This window comes from Aphidius gifuensis, linkage group LG3 (genome assembly GCF_014905175.1).
Source record: "Aphidius gifuensis isolate YNYX2018 linkage group LG3, ASM1490517v1, whole genome shotgun sequence".
Classification (NCBI taxonomy): Eukaryota; Metazoa; Arthropoda; class Insecta; order Hymenoptera; family Braconidae; genus Aphidius; species Aphidius gifuensis.
Genome location: NC_057790.1, coordinates 25,146,535 through 25,166,070, shown reverse-complemented (window position 1 = coordinate 25,166,070; position 19,536 = coordinate 25,146,535). Strand labels below are relative to the sequence as shown.

The 19,536-nt window shown below is 23.6% G+C and overlaps 1 protein-coding gene across 6 annotated transcripts; it reads right to left on the bottom strand.

The window, feature by feature from the left end:
* Positions 1-967: 967 nt before the first annotated feature.
* LOC122853219 (amyloid-beta-like protein) lies at positions 968-18,573 on the bottom strand. 6 transcript variants are annotated; one of them, XM_044153548.1, is made up of 14 exons: positions 17,889-18,573; positions 12,028-12,081; positions 11,806-11,937; positions 10,327-10,453; positions 9,868-9,958; positions 9,531-9,661; positions 6,486-6,720; positions 6,168-6,381; positions 5,540-5,722; positions 5,255-5,326; positions 4,987-5,177; positions 4,576-4,736; positions 3,985-4,229; positions 968-3,750 (listed from the first exon to the last, which is right to left on the bottom strand). In XM_044153548.1, exons 1-14 carry the CDS (start codon positions 17,949-17,951, stop codon positions 3,466-3,468), a joined length of 2,184 nt encoding a protein of 727 aa, XP_044009483.1. In that variant the 5' UTR covers positions 17,952-18,573; the 3' UTR covers positions 968-3,465. The 6 variants fall into 6 exon arrangements, with proteins under 6 accessions (XP_044009483.1, XP_044009485.1, XP_044009484.1 ...); XM_044153550.1 differs by having other exon boundaries at positions 968-3,735; XM_044153549.1 differs by having other exon boundaries at positions 5,540-5,713.
* Between the last annotated feature and the right edge of the window lie 963 nt (positions 18,574-19,536).

Here is a 19,536-nt window from a genome sequence, read left to right as displayed (position 1 = left end):
ACAATGACTTTATTTTTTTTTTTTTATCTCAAGATCTTATTATCATAGTAATTCCAGAATCTAAATTAACTCAGTGAGTAAAAAATAAAATCAACAGAAAAAATAATAATAATATAATCATTGTCAATAATATATATAAGAGTATCTAAATGTCAAACTAATTACCACTCTTATCTTTTTATTTTTGCATACAGTTATATATATGATCATAACGGAAATTTTGATCTTTATTTTTATTATTATTATTTTATTATTATTGATTTTTGTTTTAATTATAATAATTATTAATTTTTTTGCTCGTGCAGGTTAACACTTACAATATTTTATATAAATAAAAATAATAAAAATTAATTCAATAATATGTGTGCGAAGTTAAATTCGGCCTGTACAATAATTAATCTCTCCATTAAAAATTCACTTTAAGATAAAATTTAAAATGAAATTTAAATATTGAGGAAGAGCTTTGTTTTTTTTTTACCAAATAAATCATGATAATCTTAAAGTGATTTTAAATAATCAAGTACAAAATCATTATAATAATAACATAATAATTACACAAGTCATCAGATCATTTTTTTTCGATTATACCCTCTCTTTTTTTTAGTTTTTTTTTTGCCACCTGGACTTTTTAAGAAAGGACGTATATTTTTTCAAATTTCATTTCAATATTATTAGTTATTTTTTTTGTTTTTGTTGTCTTTACACCTCACGTATTTTTTTTTTCTTTTTTATTTAAGCTAAATTGATTAATCAATATAGACTTGTTACTTCTTTACAAAAATCAATTTTTAATATTACATAGGGTGGCCCAAAACTGGGTCACAGGTTTTTTTCATTTTCTTTATTCATATATTATCTATTACTTTTTTTTTTTTTTCTTTTCAAAAGGATACACACATACACACTCACGTCAATCAAATTATTTTTATAGCTTTTTCTTTATTAAATTTTTTTCAATTGAATTTTCTTTTATAACGCGAATAATTGCTGGTTTTTTTTTTTTAGCAAAACTGATATGCTTCGCTCTTACTGATGCGTCCAAATTCACACCAATGATTTCGATAAATTATTTTATTTTTTTTATAACTTAATAAAGGGCAAAACAACTGGTTAAATAACTCGAATAAAAATTACTGTTGATTATAAACAAATCGAAATATTTAGAAAAAAAAAAAAAACCTGTGACCCAGTGCCAGATTTACTTTTACATGCGACAATTTTTTTTCTTCTGTAATTTCTACAGCTATAGGTACAATATTTAATTTATTATTTTCATTTTTTTATTTAAATTTAACTTATCTGTTGTTTCATAGATTCATCAATTTATTAATGATGTATAAATTTTTTTTTTTAAATATAATTTATAAGCATATTTTTATACATCATTTAGCATTTAATTTTGGATATTTTTTTTTCGTCATTAAAGTACACTCATTGTAGTAAATTTCTATATTTTCTTAACATATCTAAAATAATATTTTTAAACATTTAGCAGTTATATATTTATCAGTGTTATACTGTTTTTTTAATTTTTTAAAAATGAATTTATAATTAAATTTGTGTGTGATTTAAATGATAAATGAGATTGATGAAAAATATTTTTAAATTTTAATTTTATTCAATTCGAAAAAAGCCAATTTTACAAATTTATTAATTTTTTTTTTACGTATATTTATTATCTAAGACAAAATGTATTTTTTTTATTTTGCTTATTTGCTAAATTTTTTTATTGCATTTAAAATGCAAAATGTTGATTATTTGCAAATGTGCAATTATTATCGATCAGTAATATCGCAGAGTGCCCAAATATTTCTCTTTAATTATTGCAAAAATTTTTTTATTCACAAGTTTACTGTAAATCTATATTCAAAATATTTAATTGTAAATCAAGTTGTATGATAAATTAATGAGGTGTACAGTTCAATGAGTGTGTTAGTGTGTTTTTCCTTTAATTTTATAAATTTATTTTCCAGCCAAATAGTGCAATGTGTTTACTATTTTCCATGATCATATACAAATATATATAAGCATTATTAATGTGTAATAAATCATCATTGCCATCATTGTGTATATTATTATCATCATAAGATAATTATATGAATATAATTTTTAAAATAAAAAAAAATAATAAAACATCAAAGGATTTAAATAAAACAAAAATATTCAATAAATATCCTGGTCATTTATTATTTTGAGTTCAGTTCCATTTGATATATAAATTTACACAGATTTAATAAACTCTCAAGTTAAGCTTGTTCCTTTTATTCGATAGTTTCGGCATGATTTATTACGAATATTATTTTTTTAAATACAATAACATTTCGGCAAAGTCGAACGAGTCTCTCGAACATTTTCCATTATCATTTACACAACTGATAACTCGTTATTTATTATTTAAAAAATGACAAGAATATTTATTTATTTATTATCATAAATAGTACATTGATATTTTGTGTACCGAGTTTAATATTCATTCATGCATGAATAAACATTTAAATTAAATAATTTTAAGTATATTTTAATATTTATTTAAAGATAATTATTATGCATCAATTGAGAATATAAATATACTTGATTTTTTTATTTTGATGATAAGGTAAGGTAAAAATACTGTATGAATAAACAAACAAAAAAAAAAACAAATAATAATCGACGGACGTTCTGATATTTCAAGAGTACTTTCACTTAAAATTACATTTAAATATCTACTTTTTTTTTCTTTTTTCATTCGAGTATTTTAGCCCCTTGTTTAAGTACTTTTTATTTTTTTTATATTAATAATAAATATAGTTGATTTTTCAATAATAAGCTGCCTTTTAATTGCTTCAAATGCACTTTATTTTATTCTCTTTATTATTATTATTATTATTCATCCCTTTTATTTAATTAATCGATTTTTAAAAATGAAAATTTAATTTCTTTTTTCGATTTTATATTTTCCTTTTTTTTACTATTATTTTACGTTAATGAAATATCAGAACAAAGGCGGATAATACGAGGTCAAAAATTGATGATTAAAATTTTATTATTTTCGATTAATTAAAGGGGCTTTTATTCGGCGGTCAAAGCGTTGATTATTAATTTCAAATATATGGCACTCAATTGCCAATCAATGGCACGCACCAAAAAATCATCTACCTTTTTTATTTTTATTATATACTCTGGGTAAGTAAGTATTTTTTGATTTGAAAATTAAAAAAATGAGTAATTAGCTTTTGAGGGTGTTGATGTAGCAGTGAGTGTAAATCATACTGATAATAATTTTAATAATTATATCAAAGAGAATAAAAAAAAGAAAGACAGTATCACCAAGTAAATAGTATTTCTTTTTTTGTTTTATAATCGTTTTTTTTTTTTTAGATGGTTTAATTAACGACAATACCCACAAGGTGAAAAATTAAAATTTTCAACAAATAATAATCGAAATAATAATAAAAAATTTCTTTGAGGAAATGATTGAGGTGCTTATTCTTTAACTTCAAAATATTTATATGTTGGATTTTCATAGCCATTTATTTGCATATTGGCTACGTGTCTTTCTTCAGGTGTTGCTGCTTGATCTACTTCAATGAAACCTTGACTATGAGGGCTTCTTGAATTTCTTTTTTTAAATATTGCAATACCAATCATTGCTGTTGCCATCAATGCAATACCAGCAAATGCCAATGTCACATAAACTGAACGACTTTCTTTGTGATATAATTCTCGTCTTGATGCTTCAGACAATGAATATCCCTGAAAAACATAAAGCTGCTTTGAGTTTAATTTAATAATATGCTTTTTATCATTTTTTTTATAATTATCTACACAGTTGGATTAAAAAATAAACTAAAACTTTAATTTTAATTCAAATGTTTTTACGTTTTTGTACATTTTTTTTTTCCAACTGTGTAGACTAATATAAATTTATTTTTTAATTATAAATCATTATTAAAAATCTATTTGAATATTATAATTATTTATGAATTAATATAATATAATTACTGGCTCTGGATGTGAAACATCATGACTCATACTGTGAGCAGCTCTGACTATTCCTTCATTGTGCATAGCAGCAACTTCTGACTGTTGTTGTTGTTGCTGTTGTTGTTGCATTGATGCAGTTGTATCTTTTTTTTCAACAACAGGATTACCCTCTTCATGTTGTTCTTGCTCACTACGTAATTCACCTCGTTCAGCTTTTCTTTGCTCTTTTCTTTCACGCTCCAATTGCTTTTGATGTTCTTTTTCTAAAAAAGAAAAATCATTTAATTCAATTTAATATATCCATCCAATTGAAAATTTTTTTGATAAAATTAATTAAGGTCAGGTGGAATAAAATGAAGCCACGTATATTTTTTTTTAAGCGAAAAAAGAAGACCTTTATATTCAAATTATATGTTCATGGCTTTGATAAATATAAATTGATAAAAAAAATATTTTATATTTGAATTTTAATCAAAGCTTTTTAAAATTATTAAAATTAAATATATTTTTGTTTATTTATTTAATTAATTAACATGTTCCTGGTTAAATTTTACTATTTCTTTTTTTATTTTTATTATATTTAATTTGTTTTTATATATTTCTACAAACCTTGTTGTTTGCTAGCCACATCAGCTTGATATTTGTCCAAAATAGCAGCCTCAGCTTCACGTGTCATCGCAAGCAAAAGCCCTGGTGTCTCGTCCTTACTCCTGAGGGCCAATACATAATCATCCATCAGCCGTCCAATTTTAGCACTCAATTCCGGATACCTATGAATGAATAACAGGTGAAAATGAAAAAAAAAAAATGAAAAAACCAAACAAATAAAATCAATATAAATAAATAAAATAAATAATAATAATAATGAAGCAAAAAAACGAAAAAAAAAACAAAAAAAAGTATATAATATGATATGAAATTTGATATTGAAGGGAATATTGATGAATATTGATGAAATTTATATCCATTATCACTGAAAATAATAAAAAAATATATATTAATTATTCAATAATAAATTACCGTTCAAGCATAAGAAGACTTTGATTGGTAATTCTATCAATTTCAGCAAGATGTTCAAGTGTTGCTGGTTTTTCTCTTTGTGCTTGTTCAAGGCTACTATCAAGAAGATGTTTATAATGAGCAATTGTATGATGTCTATCCTTGTGCAATGCACGTAAAAGCTTTTGAAGACATTTTTGTATACGATGCATCTACAAATAACAATAATAATCATAAGAAAAAACGAAAAACAAGCAATGAAAAATATTAAATCAATAATAATACTTACATTGGGTGGGGTCTCATTGAGTGCGACAGTGTAGCAAGTCATTGCATCGTCATTTCTCTGTTTAACAGCTTCCTGAAATATCATAAAATCAAAAATGATAATTTGTTAGTAATAATAAATAAAAAATTATGATACAAATAATAAATTAACAATTAATTTATAATAAAGGGAACAAATGGGATTTGTTTTTTATTTGGTATTTTCACTGCAGCTAAAGGTGAACACACAATCAAAATCAAAATAAACCAACAACAACAACAACAATTCTGATGTAATTCAACGCACTTGAACTCGTTGCTGATGCATAGCACTTAGTTGATGTTTTTCAGCAGCACCACTGGCTTCAAGTGCAGCAACTGTCTCTTGAAATCTAGCTGTCATCCAACGTTTAAATGCATCAGCAGCAACTGGATCCCTTGCACGTATATCTTGATATCTTTCTTCAAGATCACTCCAGTCCTTCATCACCTGAAAACGTTATAGCACACACAGATTTCGACGACGATGATTTTTTAATAATTTTTTTGTTTTTCTTTATCTCTGCATTTTTATATCAATCCAATATCCAAATCCCAAATCCTTTGTGCTTTAAAATTATTTATCCAATCTTTATTTCCTTTTTTCATTTGAATTTTTAACTTATTATATTTCTAGTTATTTTAATATAATAATTGTATAAATAATATAAATACTTTTTTTTTGTTTGAAAAATGAAATGAAATATTGAGAAATTTTTTTAGTAATAAATTTTTGAAATATTATAAATTAAATTAATAAAAAAGTAAAGAATATTATTTAAAAATAGAATATATATATTTTATAAATAAGTTGGTAATTTATTTTTGTTTTGCATTGATTAAATTAAGGAAAAATAAAATAATTAAAAGATAAATATAAAGATTTGTATTTTTACCTTTGTAACTTTTTCTTTGTGTACTTCTTCAAGTCTCATTTGTGCTTGTTTATAACTCTGATGCTCTGATCTTGGATCAAAATGTGTTAAATATGGATCTGGTGTTCCTTGTGGTTGAGGTGATTGTTGTGAACTTGATGTTGAAGTGACTGGCATAACTGTAGATTCTTGTTTGCTTTTTTCACTTGTTGATAATGATGTTGACACTTTATTTCTATAAAATTTGCATATTAAAATTTAAATTCAATTAAACACCAATAAACAAATCATTTCAATTAAAAATATAATAAATAATAATATATTATTAATATAACTCACCCAGCAGTTGTTGTATCGTAATCATCAAGATAAGCTTCATCACTTTCATCTTCATATGCCTGATCACTCAATACATCTTCCAAATCACCATCTGAATCATCATCAGCATCACTGTCACTATCACTGTCAGCATCCAAATCATCTTCATCATCAATATCATCCTCAGTTTCATCTACATCATCATCAATATTTTTTGGTATTGGTAAATCAATTGGTTTTTTTGGCTTAACATTTTCTGTAACACAAATTTAAAATATTCTTATTATAATTTATAAATAATATATAATCATCATTTAAATATAAATCATGTGCTTTTAATTTATAATAATAATATAGATATGTATATTGTATTTGTAAATATATTAATGGTTTCACAAGACTGAGAAATGACTAGGCATTTTTCATGAATACTAGCATGTACATTTAAAAATTAAAATTCTTGTCACGTTCGAAATAAGGCTTGGGGCGACTGATGAAAGGAGGAAGAAAACGAAATATAAAAATAAAAATATAACATCAGAAGAAAATAAAAAGAGGGTAGTAGAAAATACAAAAAAAAAACGATTGAAACGATTTCATTCGGACGAGAGGAATAATGTGAGGAAATGCGACGTAAATATCTCTGCAGTTTTTAGCGCATTCAGTTGTGATATCGTCAATCCATTTATCGAAAGAAAATTTCTTTTCGTCATTCTATAAAACCACATCGAAATGCCACGATTGTACAAATATATTGAATTTTTTTTCTCACTTTTAGAAGAAAGAAAGAATGTATTTCTAGCTATCGAAATAATAGTTGAATGCCCAGCCAAGTCATGCTCTCTTTCACCTTCGAACCCTGTCTGTAATCATTCTCATAAATAAAATTTATATATCAATATAAATTGCCTCTTTTCTTTTTTAAAAAAATTTATATATGTTTATTAAAATTACAAGAGTCACTTGTTTTTTATGCTGACAAATTGATACTTGAATGTAAAAAATTTTAAAAATTTTTTTATTGATTTCTTATGTAGTTTTTTTTTTTTTTTTTGATATTAAAATTAATAAAAAAAAAAAATTGTAATAATAAAATTGGGTTATTGAGACGCTAGACGGCTTATATAAATTTTTTTTTTTTTTTATCCTAGGAGCTCTTTAAAATAAACCCTCAAGCATGTAATTATATTATTGATCAGTTTTTTTGTATATACAGGTCGTTTTAATGTTCGATCCTCTTTAATTTCAATCAAAGTTGGAAATTTTTTTTTTTTTAATTAAAAAATATTGTTTTATCGATATTAAATATTAATCGAAAATTTTTTATTGTTCATAATAAAGTAACAAGAAAATAAACAGTTGCTTATGAATTAAAAAAAAAAAAGATTTATTGAAGAGAAAAAAAATTTTTTCTATTTTATGACAAACTATTTCTTTATGGAAATAAAAAAAAAATTTTTTTTTTATTTCACTCATTGTTATGCCAAAATGCAAACTTGACCCAACAATTTCAAAAAAATTTATTTTAAATAGCAATCACGGTAAAATAACAATGGAAAAAAAAAAAAATATATAAGCCACTATTTTGATGAGTTTTATTTTTTTTTTCTTTTATATCTTGGCCACTTGCTACACTTGCTACACTTGTCATTTTTTGGGTCACTCCCTATTTTTATTTTTTTTTTCTTTCTTCAAGTACATACACAGGTTTCATTTATATTTTTTTTCTTTTCAACATCTAGTATTCTTTTACAACAACCAATTCAATAAAATAAAAAAAGACTTGTCAAACTTTTGAAATGTCTCGTGTTTCTTTTACCAACGTCATCATCATTATCATCATCATCATCATCATTTTTATTCATTTCGATTCTTTCACAATTGAAAAAGTTAAAACAAAAACAAATTTTAATTACTTTTACAATTATTAGATAAATATTTCCAACTCATTTTAAGTTAAATACATCAAAAAATAAAAAAATATAGTTCATTAAATTTCAAAAAGAAAACTTCAAAGTTAATTTTAAAATTTGTAGATTTTTTTTATATACCTATTTTAGTATATTATTTTTCTTTGTCTTTTGTAAATGCCTTAGAATGGTCAATTTACCACACAATAGGACAACAAGGACGAGCATTGTAGCAAATTAATAAGAGTGTGAAGTTTATCGATCGTGAAGCTTTCTTTGGCCTTGCAGTGGCTTTGTCAAACCACTGTACTAAAAACCAGAAAAATAATGAAAAAACTCAAACAAAAGTATAATAAATAATAATAATAATAATAAATAAAACAAAGACATATAAAAGACAGTAGAAAAATAGATGAAAATTAAAAGAAAAAAGAAGACAAAAAGTTTTGTAATTTACTAAATAATTTTCCAGTGAAATTTTGTATTTCATTTGATGAAAAATAGAGCATTGGATATTATTGTGCAATAACAATGAAAAATAATAATTTATTGAATTTTAAATTTTACTTTTTTAGTTGAAAATAAAAATATATATTTTTAACAAAATATTTGTTGAATTTTAAAGTCAATATAAAATTTTACTATTATTGTATGACATAACAAGCAATATAATATTATTTAAAAAAACAATAATAAATAATAATATTATTTTAATGTTATAAAGTTAAGTTGCGACGCGCAAGTCGTCTTTTTCGATGTCGTCCGACGAGCTAAATTATTGATTGCTTGCTCAGCGCACTAGGCAAAACGACGACGATGGAACAGAAGGTCGTACCCTACTCATTCAATATACACCCTCCTCGTGTTTTTCCACCTATAACACCAACTGACTCTCAAACCACCCCCTTAACAAAATCACCCAACCCTCATGCGACATACAAAACACACGAAAAAGTCAAATTTTCCTCGCAAATTTCGTTTTTTTTTCGACTTTTTTTACGTTCGACAACAAAGCTGACTGACAAATGTAAAAAAAAATGAAAAAATATATTTATTATCTATCCATTTGTCGTCCTCGTAAGGGATTATATCTATATTATTATTTTTTTTCTTCTTTTTTTTTTTGTGTGAACTATTATGTACGTACGTTACGTACCTTTCAGGTGTTTTGGACAGCAGACAAATTCTACACCGGAGAATAGTGATATTCCACAGGGTAGTAACATTGCAAAACTTCGTAAATTCATACTACGTTCTCGGCAAGTATCTGCTGCTGTTGAATTCCATCTAAAATTAAATTATTTATTTATTATTTTTCATTATAACTTTTATTATTTACAAATAAAAAAAAAACTAATAAAAATAAAATATTTATATTAATAATAATAAATAAAACTTTTATAAAGTATACAAGTAATTTCTTTTTGAATACTTTTTTCTTTAGTAAAAAATTTTTTAATATTAAAATTATTATTATTATTATTTTAATTGACCTGTTTGACTCCCAACATTTTGTATGATTATGTAAATGATCAAAAAGACATCCTTCAGGTACCAAAAGTGCATCACTTTGAAATGGTCCCTCTGTGAAATCGAAATATACAAATTACTATTACATACTTGATGATGAATTTCGAAATACCAATATGTTTGTATAAAATAAATTTAATTTTATCTTGAAATTATTTACTAAATGTTATTTAAATATTTGTTTACTCTAGCAGCAATAATATACAAATAAAATTTTATTTTCTTTAATTCTTTGTCTAGTTGTATTATCAATAAATATTTAAATTGTGTTAACTAAATAGATACACCATCATCATCATCATCAGCATCGACATTAAAATATCAACACACACAAAGAATATATGATTATTTTTAAAAAACTATTTTTACATAATTGTCAAGTGTACTTTAAAAATAAAAAAATGATAAATATTTATTTATACCAAGGCATCTGTATGGCTTGACCCATCTGGACATCTTGCACTTTGTATGACCAGGTTTGCACCAACCTACAACCCTGACGTAGTGAGATGATTCAACAATGTTCGTTATATCCCTCTTTGGATAAGCCTAAAAATAAAAATACATATTTATTTTAAAAATACACTCAATATTATTTTATCATGTATAATTTTAAATTTATATTTTGTACTAAATTTATATGATTATTATTCAAATTAATTTTTTTAAATTTATGTATTATTAATGACGTAAACAAATTAGCTATAGGATAATTAATCTGTAATAAGAATTTACCTTAAATTTTAAAAATACAATGAAAATATTATTTAAATTTTGTACAAAATTGTTGGTAGAAATTTATATACTCATCAAAGTTGATAAAATTAAATGTTAAATACTTGAATTTAATTATTACGATGGAATTATGTATTAAATTTTGTTATGAAAATAAATTTTGATATTTTAATTTTTTGTTAATTGATTTTTTAGTTAAGTAGAATTATGAGAATGAAAATTTTTTAATTGTTATTAATTTTATAAATTTTATATGATGATGATTGTGTTAGAAATCATTGAAGCTTAATTGTGAAATTTTTTAGAGAGGTTCATGGTCTTTCACTCGACATCTGGCTAAGTAGATTAATAATTTTTTTTTTTAATTTTAATGTTAAATTAATCTTAAAGCTTTATTTATTATTTTTTTTTCAACAAGAAAAACTCATAATTGGATAAAACCCAGTTATTCTACTCTCGAGAAAAGTTCAATTATATTTCACAGTGTACTCGTGTTTTTTTTATTTTTATTAACTACATTAAACAAAGTAAAAAAGAAAAAAATTTTTAAAAACACTACTACTTTTATATTAACAATATATTTTTAACACAAAATACAATTTTTTTATTTATCTTGAAATATTCCATGCAATAATAAATTGCAATTAAATTGTCAAACTCGATGTGAATTTTTTTATTTCAACTTTTCAATATTTCAAGTATCGAAAAAAATAAATAAAATCAATTATTTATGTTTTACAAAATATCTATTCAATAGGAAAAATAGATAATTAATTGAAAATATATTTTTTAATTTGTTCATTCAATGGAATATAATTTTTTTTAATGAAAAAATACTTTTATCATCGAAATTAATAAACGTATTTTGTTTCTTTTTTTTTTGTTCTTTCCGCATTTTAATTTTTTTAAAATACAAAATAGTAAAATCAATTTACTATTTAACATTCAATTTATCCTTTTTTTTTTCCATTCATTTATTAATTTGCTTTTATATATCTTTGTATGTGATTTTTTATTTTTTGTATAGTGTATCGTTGTGTTGAAAATTGAACGGTGGAATGTGGGCGGTTTTGTAAAACTAACACAAACAAGATAATAAAAATTTTATACACCAAATATTATCTCATAAAATTTATCGGATTTTATTATTATTTAAAAAATTTTACCTTTTTGCAATACTCGAGAATTTCAAGTTTGTCGGTCATACAGCTTTTCTTTTCGGTTGATGAAATCCATCGACCCTGCTCACCCATGTGTTGAGCTAAATAAACTTCTCCAGCTTCACACAAAGTTGCAACCTTTATAAATAATTAAAAAATTTAATCAATATTATTTTATAAATATTCTCAATATTTCTAAATATAATAAACAAAAATTTAGTCCATTACCTGAGGCTCAGATCTGCCTCCTGCTGGTGCCAGTTCCAATCGCTCTGATACTGCCTAAAAATTCATCAAAAAAATTTCATTATTTTCTTTTAATTAATAAAACAAATATAAATATTTATAAATTCAATTTTTCAAGTCAATTTTTTGAGAATATTCAAGTAGAAATAAAAAAAAAAAAAACTCTCTATTGGTATTAGAAAAATGTGTTGTGGTCTGTGAAAAATTCATTTCTCTTTTTTAAATTTATTTTCTGATTTTTATTATTCTCTCGGCTTCGAGGGACCATATCACAAGAACAGGTGCATTGAAGTAGCCCATAAATATTTTTTTCACTGTATAAAGACTTTTTTTCATTTCATTTAGTTTTTTTTTCAACAAGAAAAATATGTTTGTATATAAAAAAAATTCTATATGTGTTTTTGACGTGTTATTTCTTTTTGCAAATGAAAAATGTATAGCTTTTTTTTCTTGTCAAAGTATTGTGATTATAATTTTTTTTTTAAATAAATCAAACATTGTAATTTCGTAGAGAAAAATAATAATAATAATGAAGCTTTGATTGGGAGATTTTAGTGATAAAATATGGCTCATTTATAAACATGAAAAATCTCTAGTTATTTCGTGTTCTTATCATTCGTCTGACCCCATTTCGATAAGCTTCTTTGAAAATTTTCTTTTTCATATATACATATAAATTCAGCAATGATATCAAAGCCGCATCTCTCTAGGGTCACATTAATCTCAATATACGTGTATTTTTAAACTAAAAAAAAATAAAAATATACAAAAAAATCTAATCAATTTTTCAATTTTATAAAATATTCAAAATTCAAGTTTTTAATTTACACAAATTGAAGATTCGAAACGACTGATTGGAAAATTTTCTAGTTTCCGCTCACATGAATTTGTATCTAATTATTTCGATGGTACACGAACTATTTATTAATCAACAAAAATTAAATTTTTCATTATAAAAATGAAATCCTATTATTGCGCAATCTAATTAATCAAAATTTGAAAAATTTATTTCAACAAATTCATTGAAAATAAAAGAGTAAAATTAATTTTAAAATATTTCCAATATATTTTTTAATAAAACAACAATGTTCCGTTAATTTATTAACAAAGTGATATTATTTTAATTTCAATTATAATGAGTTTAAAAAAATTTACCAATTGAAAAATTATATTGAAGTTGTATATTTTTTTTTTTTCAAATGTATGATATATATAATGGAAATTCAATGAAAATTATTAATGACAATTTTACAAATACATAAATAAAATATATATCAAGAGATTTTGAAAATATAATTTATTAAATACAACTGGTTGCCATTAATTATTTTGATGAAAATTGGGGTGAATAGTCGTGACTCATTTGTGTTTTATAAATTAAATGTTGAAGGGTGATGAATCATCAAGCTATAAACTTGTGAAACCATAAAAAATAAAAAAATATTTCTTATATAAAGTTAAATAAATTAAATTAAGAAGAATATAATTAAGAAATTGTGTGAAAATTATTTTATCGAATTTTCAAGTAAAAAGTAAAAAGAAAATGATTAAATAAAATTTGACATTGATGAAGAAATAAAAAGGATAACTGGCTTTCATAGTTGAGAAGATGCAATACGTGCCGATTAGATTACCATATTTTACCTATTTTATCTTTGTTTTAATTTTTTTATTTTTTTAAATTTGTTTTCTTCTCAGGTTTGGTGGACGAACGATATTCAACAAGATGTATACAGGCCTAGCCAGCTTTTTATTAAAAACGTGGCATGAATATATTATTTTAAATGCAAAATATAATGTTAAATTTATTTAAATAAATAATAAAAGAATTTTTATTTATATAACGTTTTAAAATATATAATTTTATTAATTAATATTTTTATTTGCTAAAATTATTTTACAAAATTTCACCTAAATTTCGAAGAAAATTTTCTAAAACATTCATTTTTTTTTCTACGAAAATCATACACACGAAAAACCCTCTACTATTTTCATGAAAATAAAAAAACAATACTCTAATTTTTTATTTTCTAAAATGTCAGTAAAAAAAAACCCAAAAATTATTCTTCAGAAAATAAAAAAGCTAAAAAATATACCTTTTATATTCATGATGGTTGTAGAAAAAAAAAAAACAAAGGTTACTTCAGTAACTAAAAAAAAAAAAAGAATTTATATGAGGAAGCTAAAGACGTCTCTTTGGATATTTATTCATTGCGGCTAAAAACCCGAGAAAGAGGTCGTAGCAAAAGATCCATAAAGAGCGACATATAAAGAAAATGAAAGAACAAAAAAAATAAAGCAGAAAAGAAAGGCGTTATGTAGATGGAATATGAAAAAAAGAAAGAAATAAATAAAGAAATCTCAACTAGAAAGTACAGAAAGAAGAAGCCCTTGAGATTCTTCATCTACCAAAATGTGCATGAATGTGTGTGGAACACCACCAAGTCTAATATTTCATGGTGCTTGTGTAAAAGAGAGAAGAGTATGAGGACAATGGATGTTGAAGGGTTTTGAAAAATTGAAGAATCAAATGACTCCATATAAAGTTGGAGTAAAAGATAAGAAAGGTGTGAGAGAAAAAAAAAAAAAATAGTAAAATTTATTCTCCAAAAGAAAAGTGTCATAAGACATATAATTTTTTCTTTTCTATTTTCCTCTATACTCTTTATAGATTTTTCCTCTCGAAAGATGTGAAGATGTAAAATTACATGGCTTTACAATGTATCTTAAATGTAATAGATTTAATAATAATAATTTCGAATGAAGGAGAGACGTTTCGAATGAAGGAGAGACGTTTCGAATGAGGGAGAGACATTTCGAACGAAGGAGAGACACAGTAGATCAAAGTAAGGCTATTATTTCGATTGTGGTAAATGTGTATATCAAAGATAGAGATAGAAAAACATGAGAGCAGCTTCCGATACCACTTATCCCTTCTATTTTCATCTAACCACTACTACAGTGCTTATAAAGTATAACTAATGTCTGACTTTGATCTAGACTTTGTGACATAATCTCTCCTCTAGCTCTAAAACCATTTTTTTTTTTTTTGTTAAGAAGCTTTGGCAATAAATTGTACATAATATATCATCCAGATAATTTATTAAATAACATGATTTATATTTTTTTTATTTGTTGGATTAAGCTGTTATTGAATATGTTAATTTTTATTGTGCCAATGAACACATTTGTTTATATGCAAAATAATTTAATGAGAAAGGAAAAAAGAGTCTCTTCAAAGTATTAAGCAACCTTCGTTTGAATATTATTTTAATAATTATTACATGATGATACCATGTGTATGTCATTTGAAAATATATACATGCTGACATAAACGCATTTGTAAATTGTGTATATTTAATAAAATGCACATGATAATGAAGCCAGAAATGTATATCGTGCGTTATGGATCGATGCTAGGTGTGGCGTGCAAAATATAAAATTAATAATAAATCAATTCAACATGCTGAACAAGTTACGTCACGTTTTACTTGTCAGACGACAACGTGATTATCAACGAAATTAATTAACACAATATATTATATAAATAGAACAAAAAAAATTAAATTATCTTTACAAAAAAAATCTGTGTGTTACTTGGAAAAACTTTGGTTATAAAAAAAGAAATTTCGAATCGAAAAAAGACAGAGGGAAATTGAGACAAACGAAAATCTACTTGAAAAATATTTTTAACACAATAAATTCATCAAAAATTAATTAAATAAATTAAATATCATTAGTAGATTTTATTTTTTGTTGTTAAATTAAATTTTTAAAAAATATTTTTATGATTTTTAAGTGGATTAAGAGGTTGCATTTCTTGTTGTTTTTGTTAGCTGTTAATGTACAGTGTGAAATGCATAACGGGATCAGCTAATATACACAATAATAATAATAAAATTAACTGATATTTGCATTCATCATTGTCCAATCATATCTCACACTGTCAATAATAATAAATTTTTTTTTTTAAATATTGTCAATCGTTTGATTGATTGTCATATTTAAATTAATAAAAAAAACAAAATATAAAATATCATACTTTGATTGATCATTGGATTATACATAAAATCAGTGAAAAAAAAAATGAAATTTATAAAAAAAAAGCTTACGAGTGTAACTGACAATACTGTCAATTACATTCGTCGAGAAATTTCATTTATTTTTATTTATTTTTTCAATAAAAACAAATTTTAAATGTAAAAAAAATTGCAGATGTAAAATAAAAAAATTCTTTGGACAATCTGATTGTTGGTGAAAAAAAATGAAATGAAAAAATTCGAAATTTATAATAATTTTGTGTTTCATTTGGAGATCAACATTTTCGATTGATTGATTTTTGATTTTTTTCATTAAAATTTGTATTTATTTATTGACCTGTAAACATGTATAGAAAATAATTAAAATTAGAATAAAATTAATGATATTTTTGAAATGCATATAAATAATATTTTTAGTTTGAAATTGAAAATTTTTAAAATAGTAATTAAGATACAAACAGAGCATTATTATTGTATTTAATTTGTTCAAATTTTCGCGCCCTGATTACACCCAATGTTACATAAAATATAATAATAGTATAATCCGTATAATGATACTCAACGACCACACTCATAAAAACTTATCTCAAGTATATTCTAACGATTAATTATCAAAGATTTAACGAGTGAATATTATCATCAAGGTGTCAAGTAAAGCTTTGAAAAAGTTATTCAAAAAGTTTCATCTCTTCTCAAGAAACTTGACTCATTCCAATCTGTATCAATTTATATTCTTTTAAAAAAGTTAATATCAAAATTTATACGTGTCAATGTCAAATTAACAATCAGATATTGTCTTTTTTTAATTGGTAAATTTTTCATTATAAAAGAAACACTTGACCCGCAAAGAAATTAAATGTCATTTCAAAGATAAAAAAAAAAAGAAAAAAATTTATAGAACAAAGAAAAATAATATTGAACAAAAAACAATTATTGTATTTCAAGTTAACAATTGTTGTAGTTTTTTTTAAATTTTATTTTATTATTTCACCTACTTTTTACTATTTTTTTTTTTTTATATTTTCAACCCCTTTATATTTTTTTTCAAGCAAAATTATATGTATAGTTGCCTGCATTGACGTTACCGCAATTTCCTGTGTTCTATGTTTTTAAAAAAAAATTTAAAATTTAAATCAAACGCGCTGCAGATGGTTAGACTCACACTATAGCTTTGAAAAGATAAATCCATTCAAAAAATATGCTAAAGAAATAATCAATGGCTTAACTTTTTACATAGAAAATTTATCGAATTTTATTTTTGATGTTATTATCGATGAAAAACGGCACAGTTATGAATTCGTTATATTTTCGATAATTGGATTAATGGCATTAATAAAACTGACAATTGTTTTTCAAAAAAAAAATGAATGAGTTTTATTGATTTTTAAAATTACCATTATTTTCCAAATATAAATTATAATTAAAAATTTTACCAATAAAAAAAAATGAGCAAATGTAAAAGAAAACTATTGATTTTCATGAAAATTAATTTTTTTTATTTAAAAAAAAATACTGTAGCATTTAAAAAACATTTGTTTGCATTTAATTTTAAAGAAAGGTTTGTTTTTTTTACTAGTATTTGTTTTTTTTTACTCATTTTTTTTCATGAATTGAAAATTACATTATTATCCACGAGAAATAAAATAAAAAACGAGTGGATATAAAAGCCAGGGAAGTATAAAGAAAGGAAGAGAGAAAAAGGGAAAGAATTGGAGAAAAAAAAAAAAAAAAAGGAGAGAAAGAGAGTATGTCTGGGGATCGATAGTCTGACTCGTTTTATTTGCACCGAAACAATCGACTCACCTGCGCCTGGCTAGCCAGAAGCCCAACAGCAACGACTAATAAGTTCAATCCAACTGCCCTCATCTTACAAATTAATTATGTAAAGATGATAAATTAACGAAAAAAAAATATTTCAATATTCAATCACTCAATAATCAATACAACAAATATCAAATTAATTTATTTTTCACACCGCACAAAAAAACAATATAAACAATATAATTTTTTTACTCCGAAATAATCGAATTTTACTCCGAAATTTTTTTTTCTATCTCACAATTGTTCTTTCACAGCCGGCAAAAAAAAAAAACACTTTTATAAATTAATAAACATTAATTTTCATTAATAAAAAATAAATTAAAAAAAAAAAAAAAAAAAAAAAATTGTTATTAAGCCGAAATTGGCCCAATTTTTACGTATTTTTTATAAAATTTTTATAAAAATATTAAATTTTTCTATGAAATTTTTAGTTTTTCGAAATTTTTGTTAAATTTTTCTCAACAAATCACACAAATTCACAAATTTTCAAAATTATTACTAATGAAATTATGATTTATTTGAATTAAATAATAAAATTTAAAAAAAGTGTTTTATATTTTTTTTTTGATTGTTAAACTGGGGCTAAAACGGGTGCCTCAAGTAAGCGCCGTGTTGTACTGGTATATTTCTAAGTGTTCGGGATTGTCGATGCGCTGGTTGGGTGGGTCGTTCGATCCTCCCGGTGGCTGCCGATAAAGAGAGCCAGAGAGACAGAGAACCGACAAAGATAATAATATACAAAACAAAATGGCGTCATAATGGTTCAAGCAAGGATATCCTGAGTGGGGATAAAACTTGTTAAATATCCGCCAATCAAAAAAATTCACTCAATAGCGGTAAATAATACGCGTGCGCGCACACAGTTAGTCAATAAATTGGCGGGAATATTAGATTTTTAAATAAAAAAAATTTATTTTCAACTAATAATCAAAATAATTATATAATTTATCTATTTTACAAGTATATTTTTGTTGATTTTTTATGCTTGAAAAGTTCAATTATCCATTGATGGTAAAATACATGAAAATATTTTTGATGAGTTTGATAACTCTTGACATGGATGACAGGTTGATTGAGTGTCGGAATAACACGATAGATAATTAAAAAAAAAAATAATTTACAAATTAATAAAATGAAAAATATTAATAGTAGATATATATTTTTTTTTTTAATGATTGAGCCAATGAAAAAAAAAGCAGAAAAAATATTTAAAAATATTGAATTACTTTGTAATTTCGCTCAGCTTTTTTTTCATGTTTTAAAATATTTTTTGGATTATTTGGATGCTTTACTTGTGTGATAAATAGAGAATAATATTTTTAGGATAGAATATAGTAAATGTTATATTGAGCTGAAATAGTTGGTCATCAAAAGAGAGGGTGATGAGTGACTAACTCGTGTGGTCTTATGGTAAAATCGATTTTTCACTTGGTACTATGTGCTATTATTTAACAATGCTATTAAAAGACACATGTATACAAAAAATATATGACTCTATCTATACAAGAGCAATATATTTAAAAAAAAACTAAATTTATTTAAAGTGAGTTTATTATTTAAAAAATTAATTCATTAAAATTTTTTGAATATAATTTAGTAGCATTTTAATGATTTTATATAAAATCTAATA

Excerpts from the sequence above, each read along its gene's own strand:
- LOC122853219 (XM_044153548.1), bottom strand. The coding sequence starts at position 17,951 with ATGAGGGCAGTTGGATTGAACTTATTAGTCGTTGCTGTTGGGCTTCTG. Across the intron at positions 11,938-12,027 it reads GAGGCAGATCTGAGCCTCAG|GTTGCAACTTTGTGTGAAGC; the intron begins GTAATGGACTAA and ends TTATTTATAAAG. Across the intron at positions 9,959-10,326 it reads CAAGCCATACAGATGCCTTG|AGGGACCATTTCAAAGTGAT; the intron begins GTATAAATAAAT and ends TCGATTTCACAG.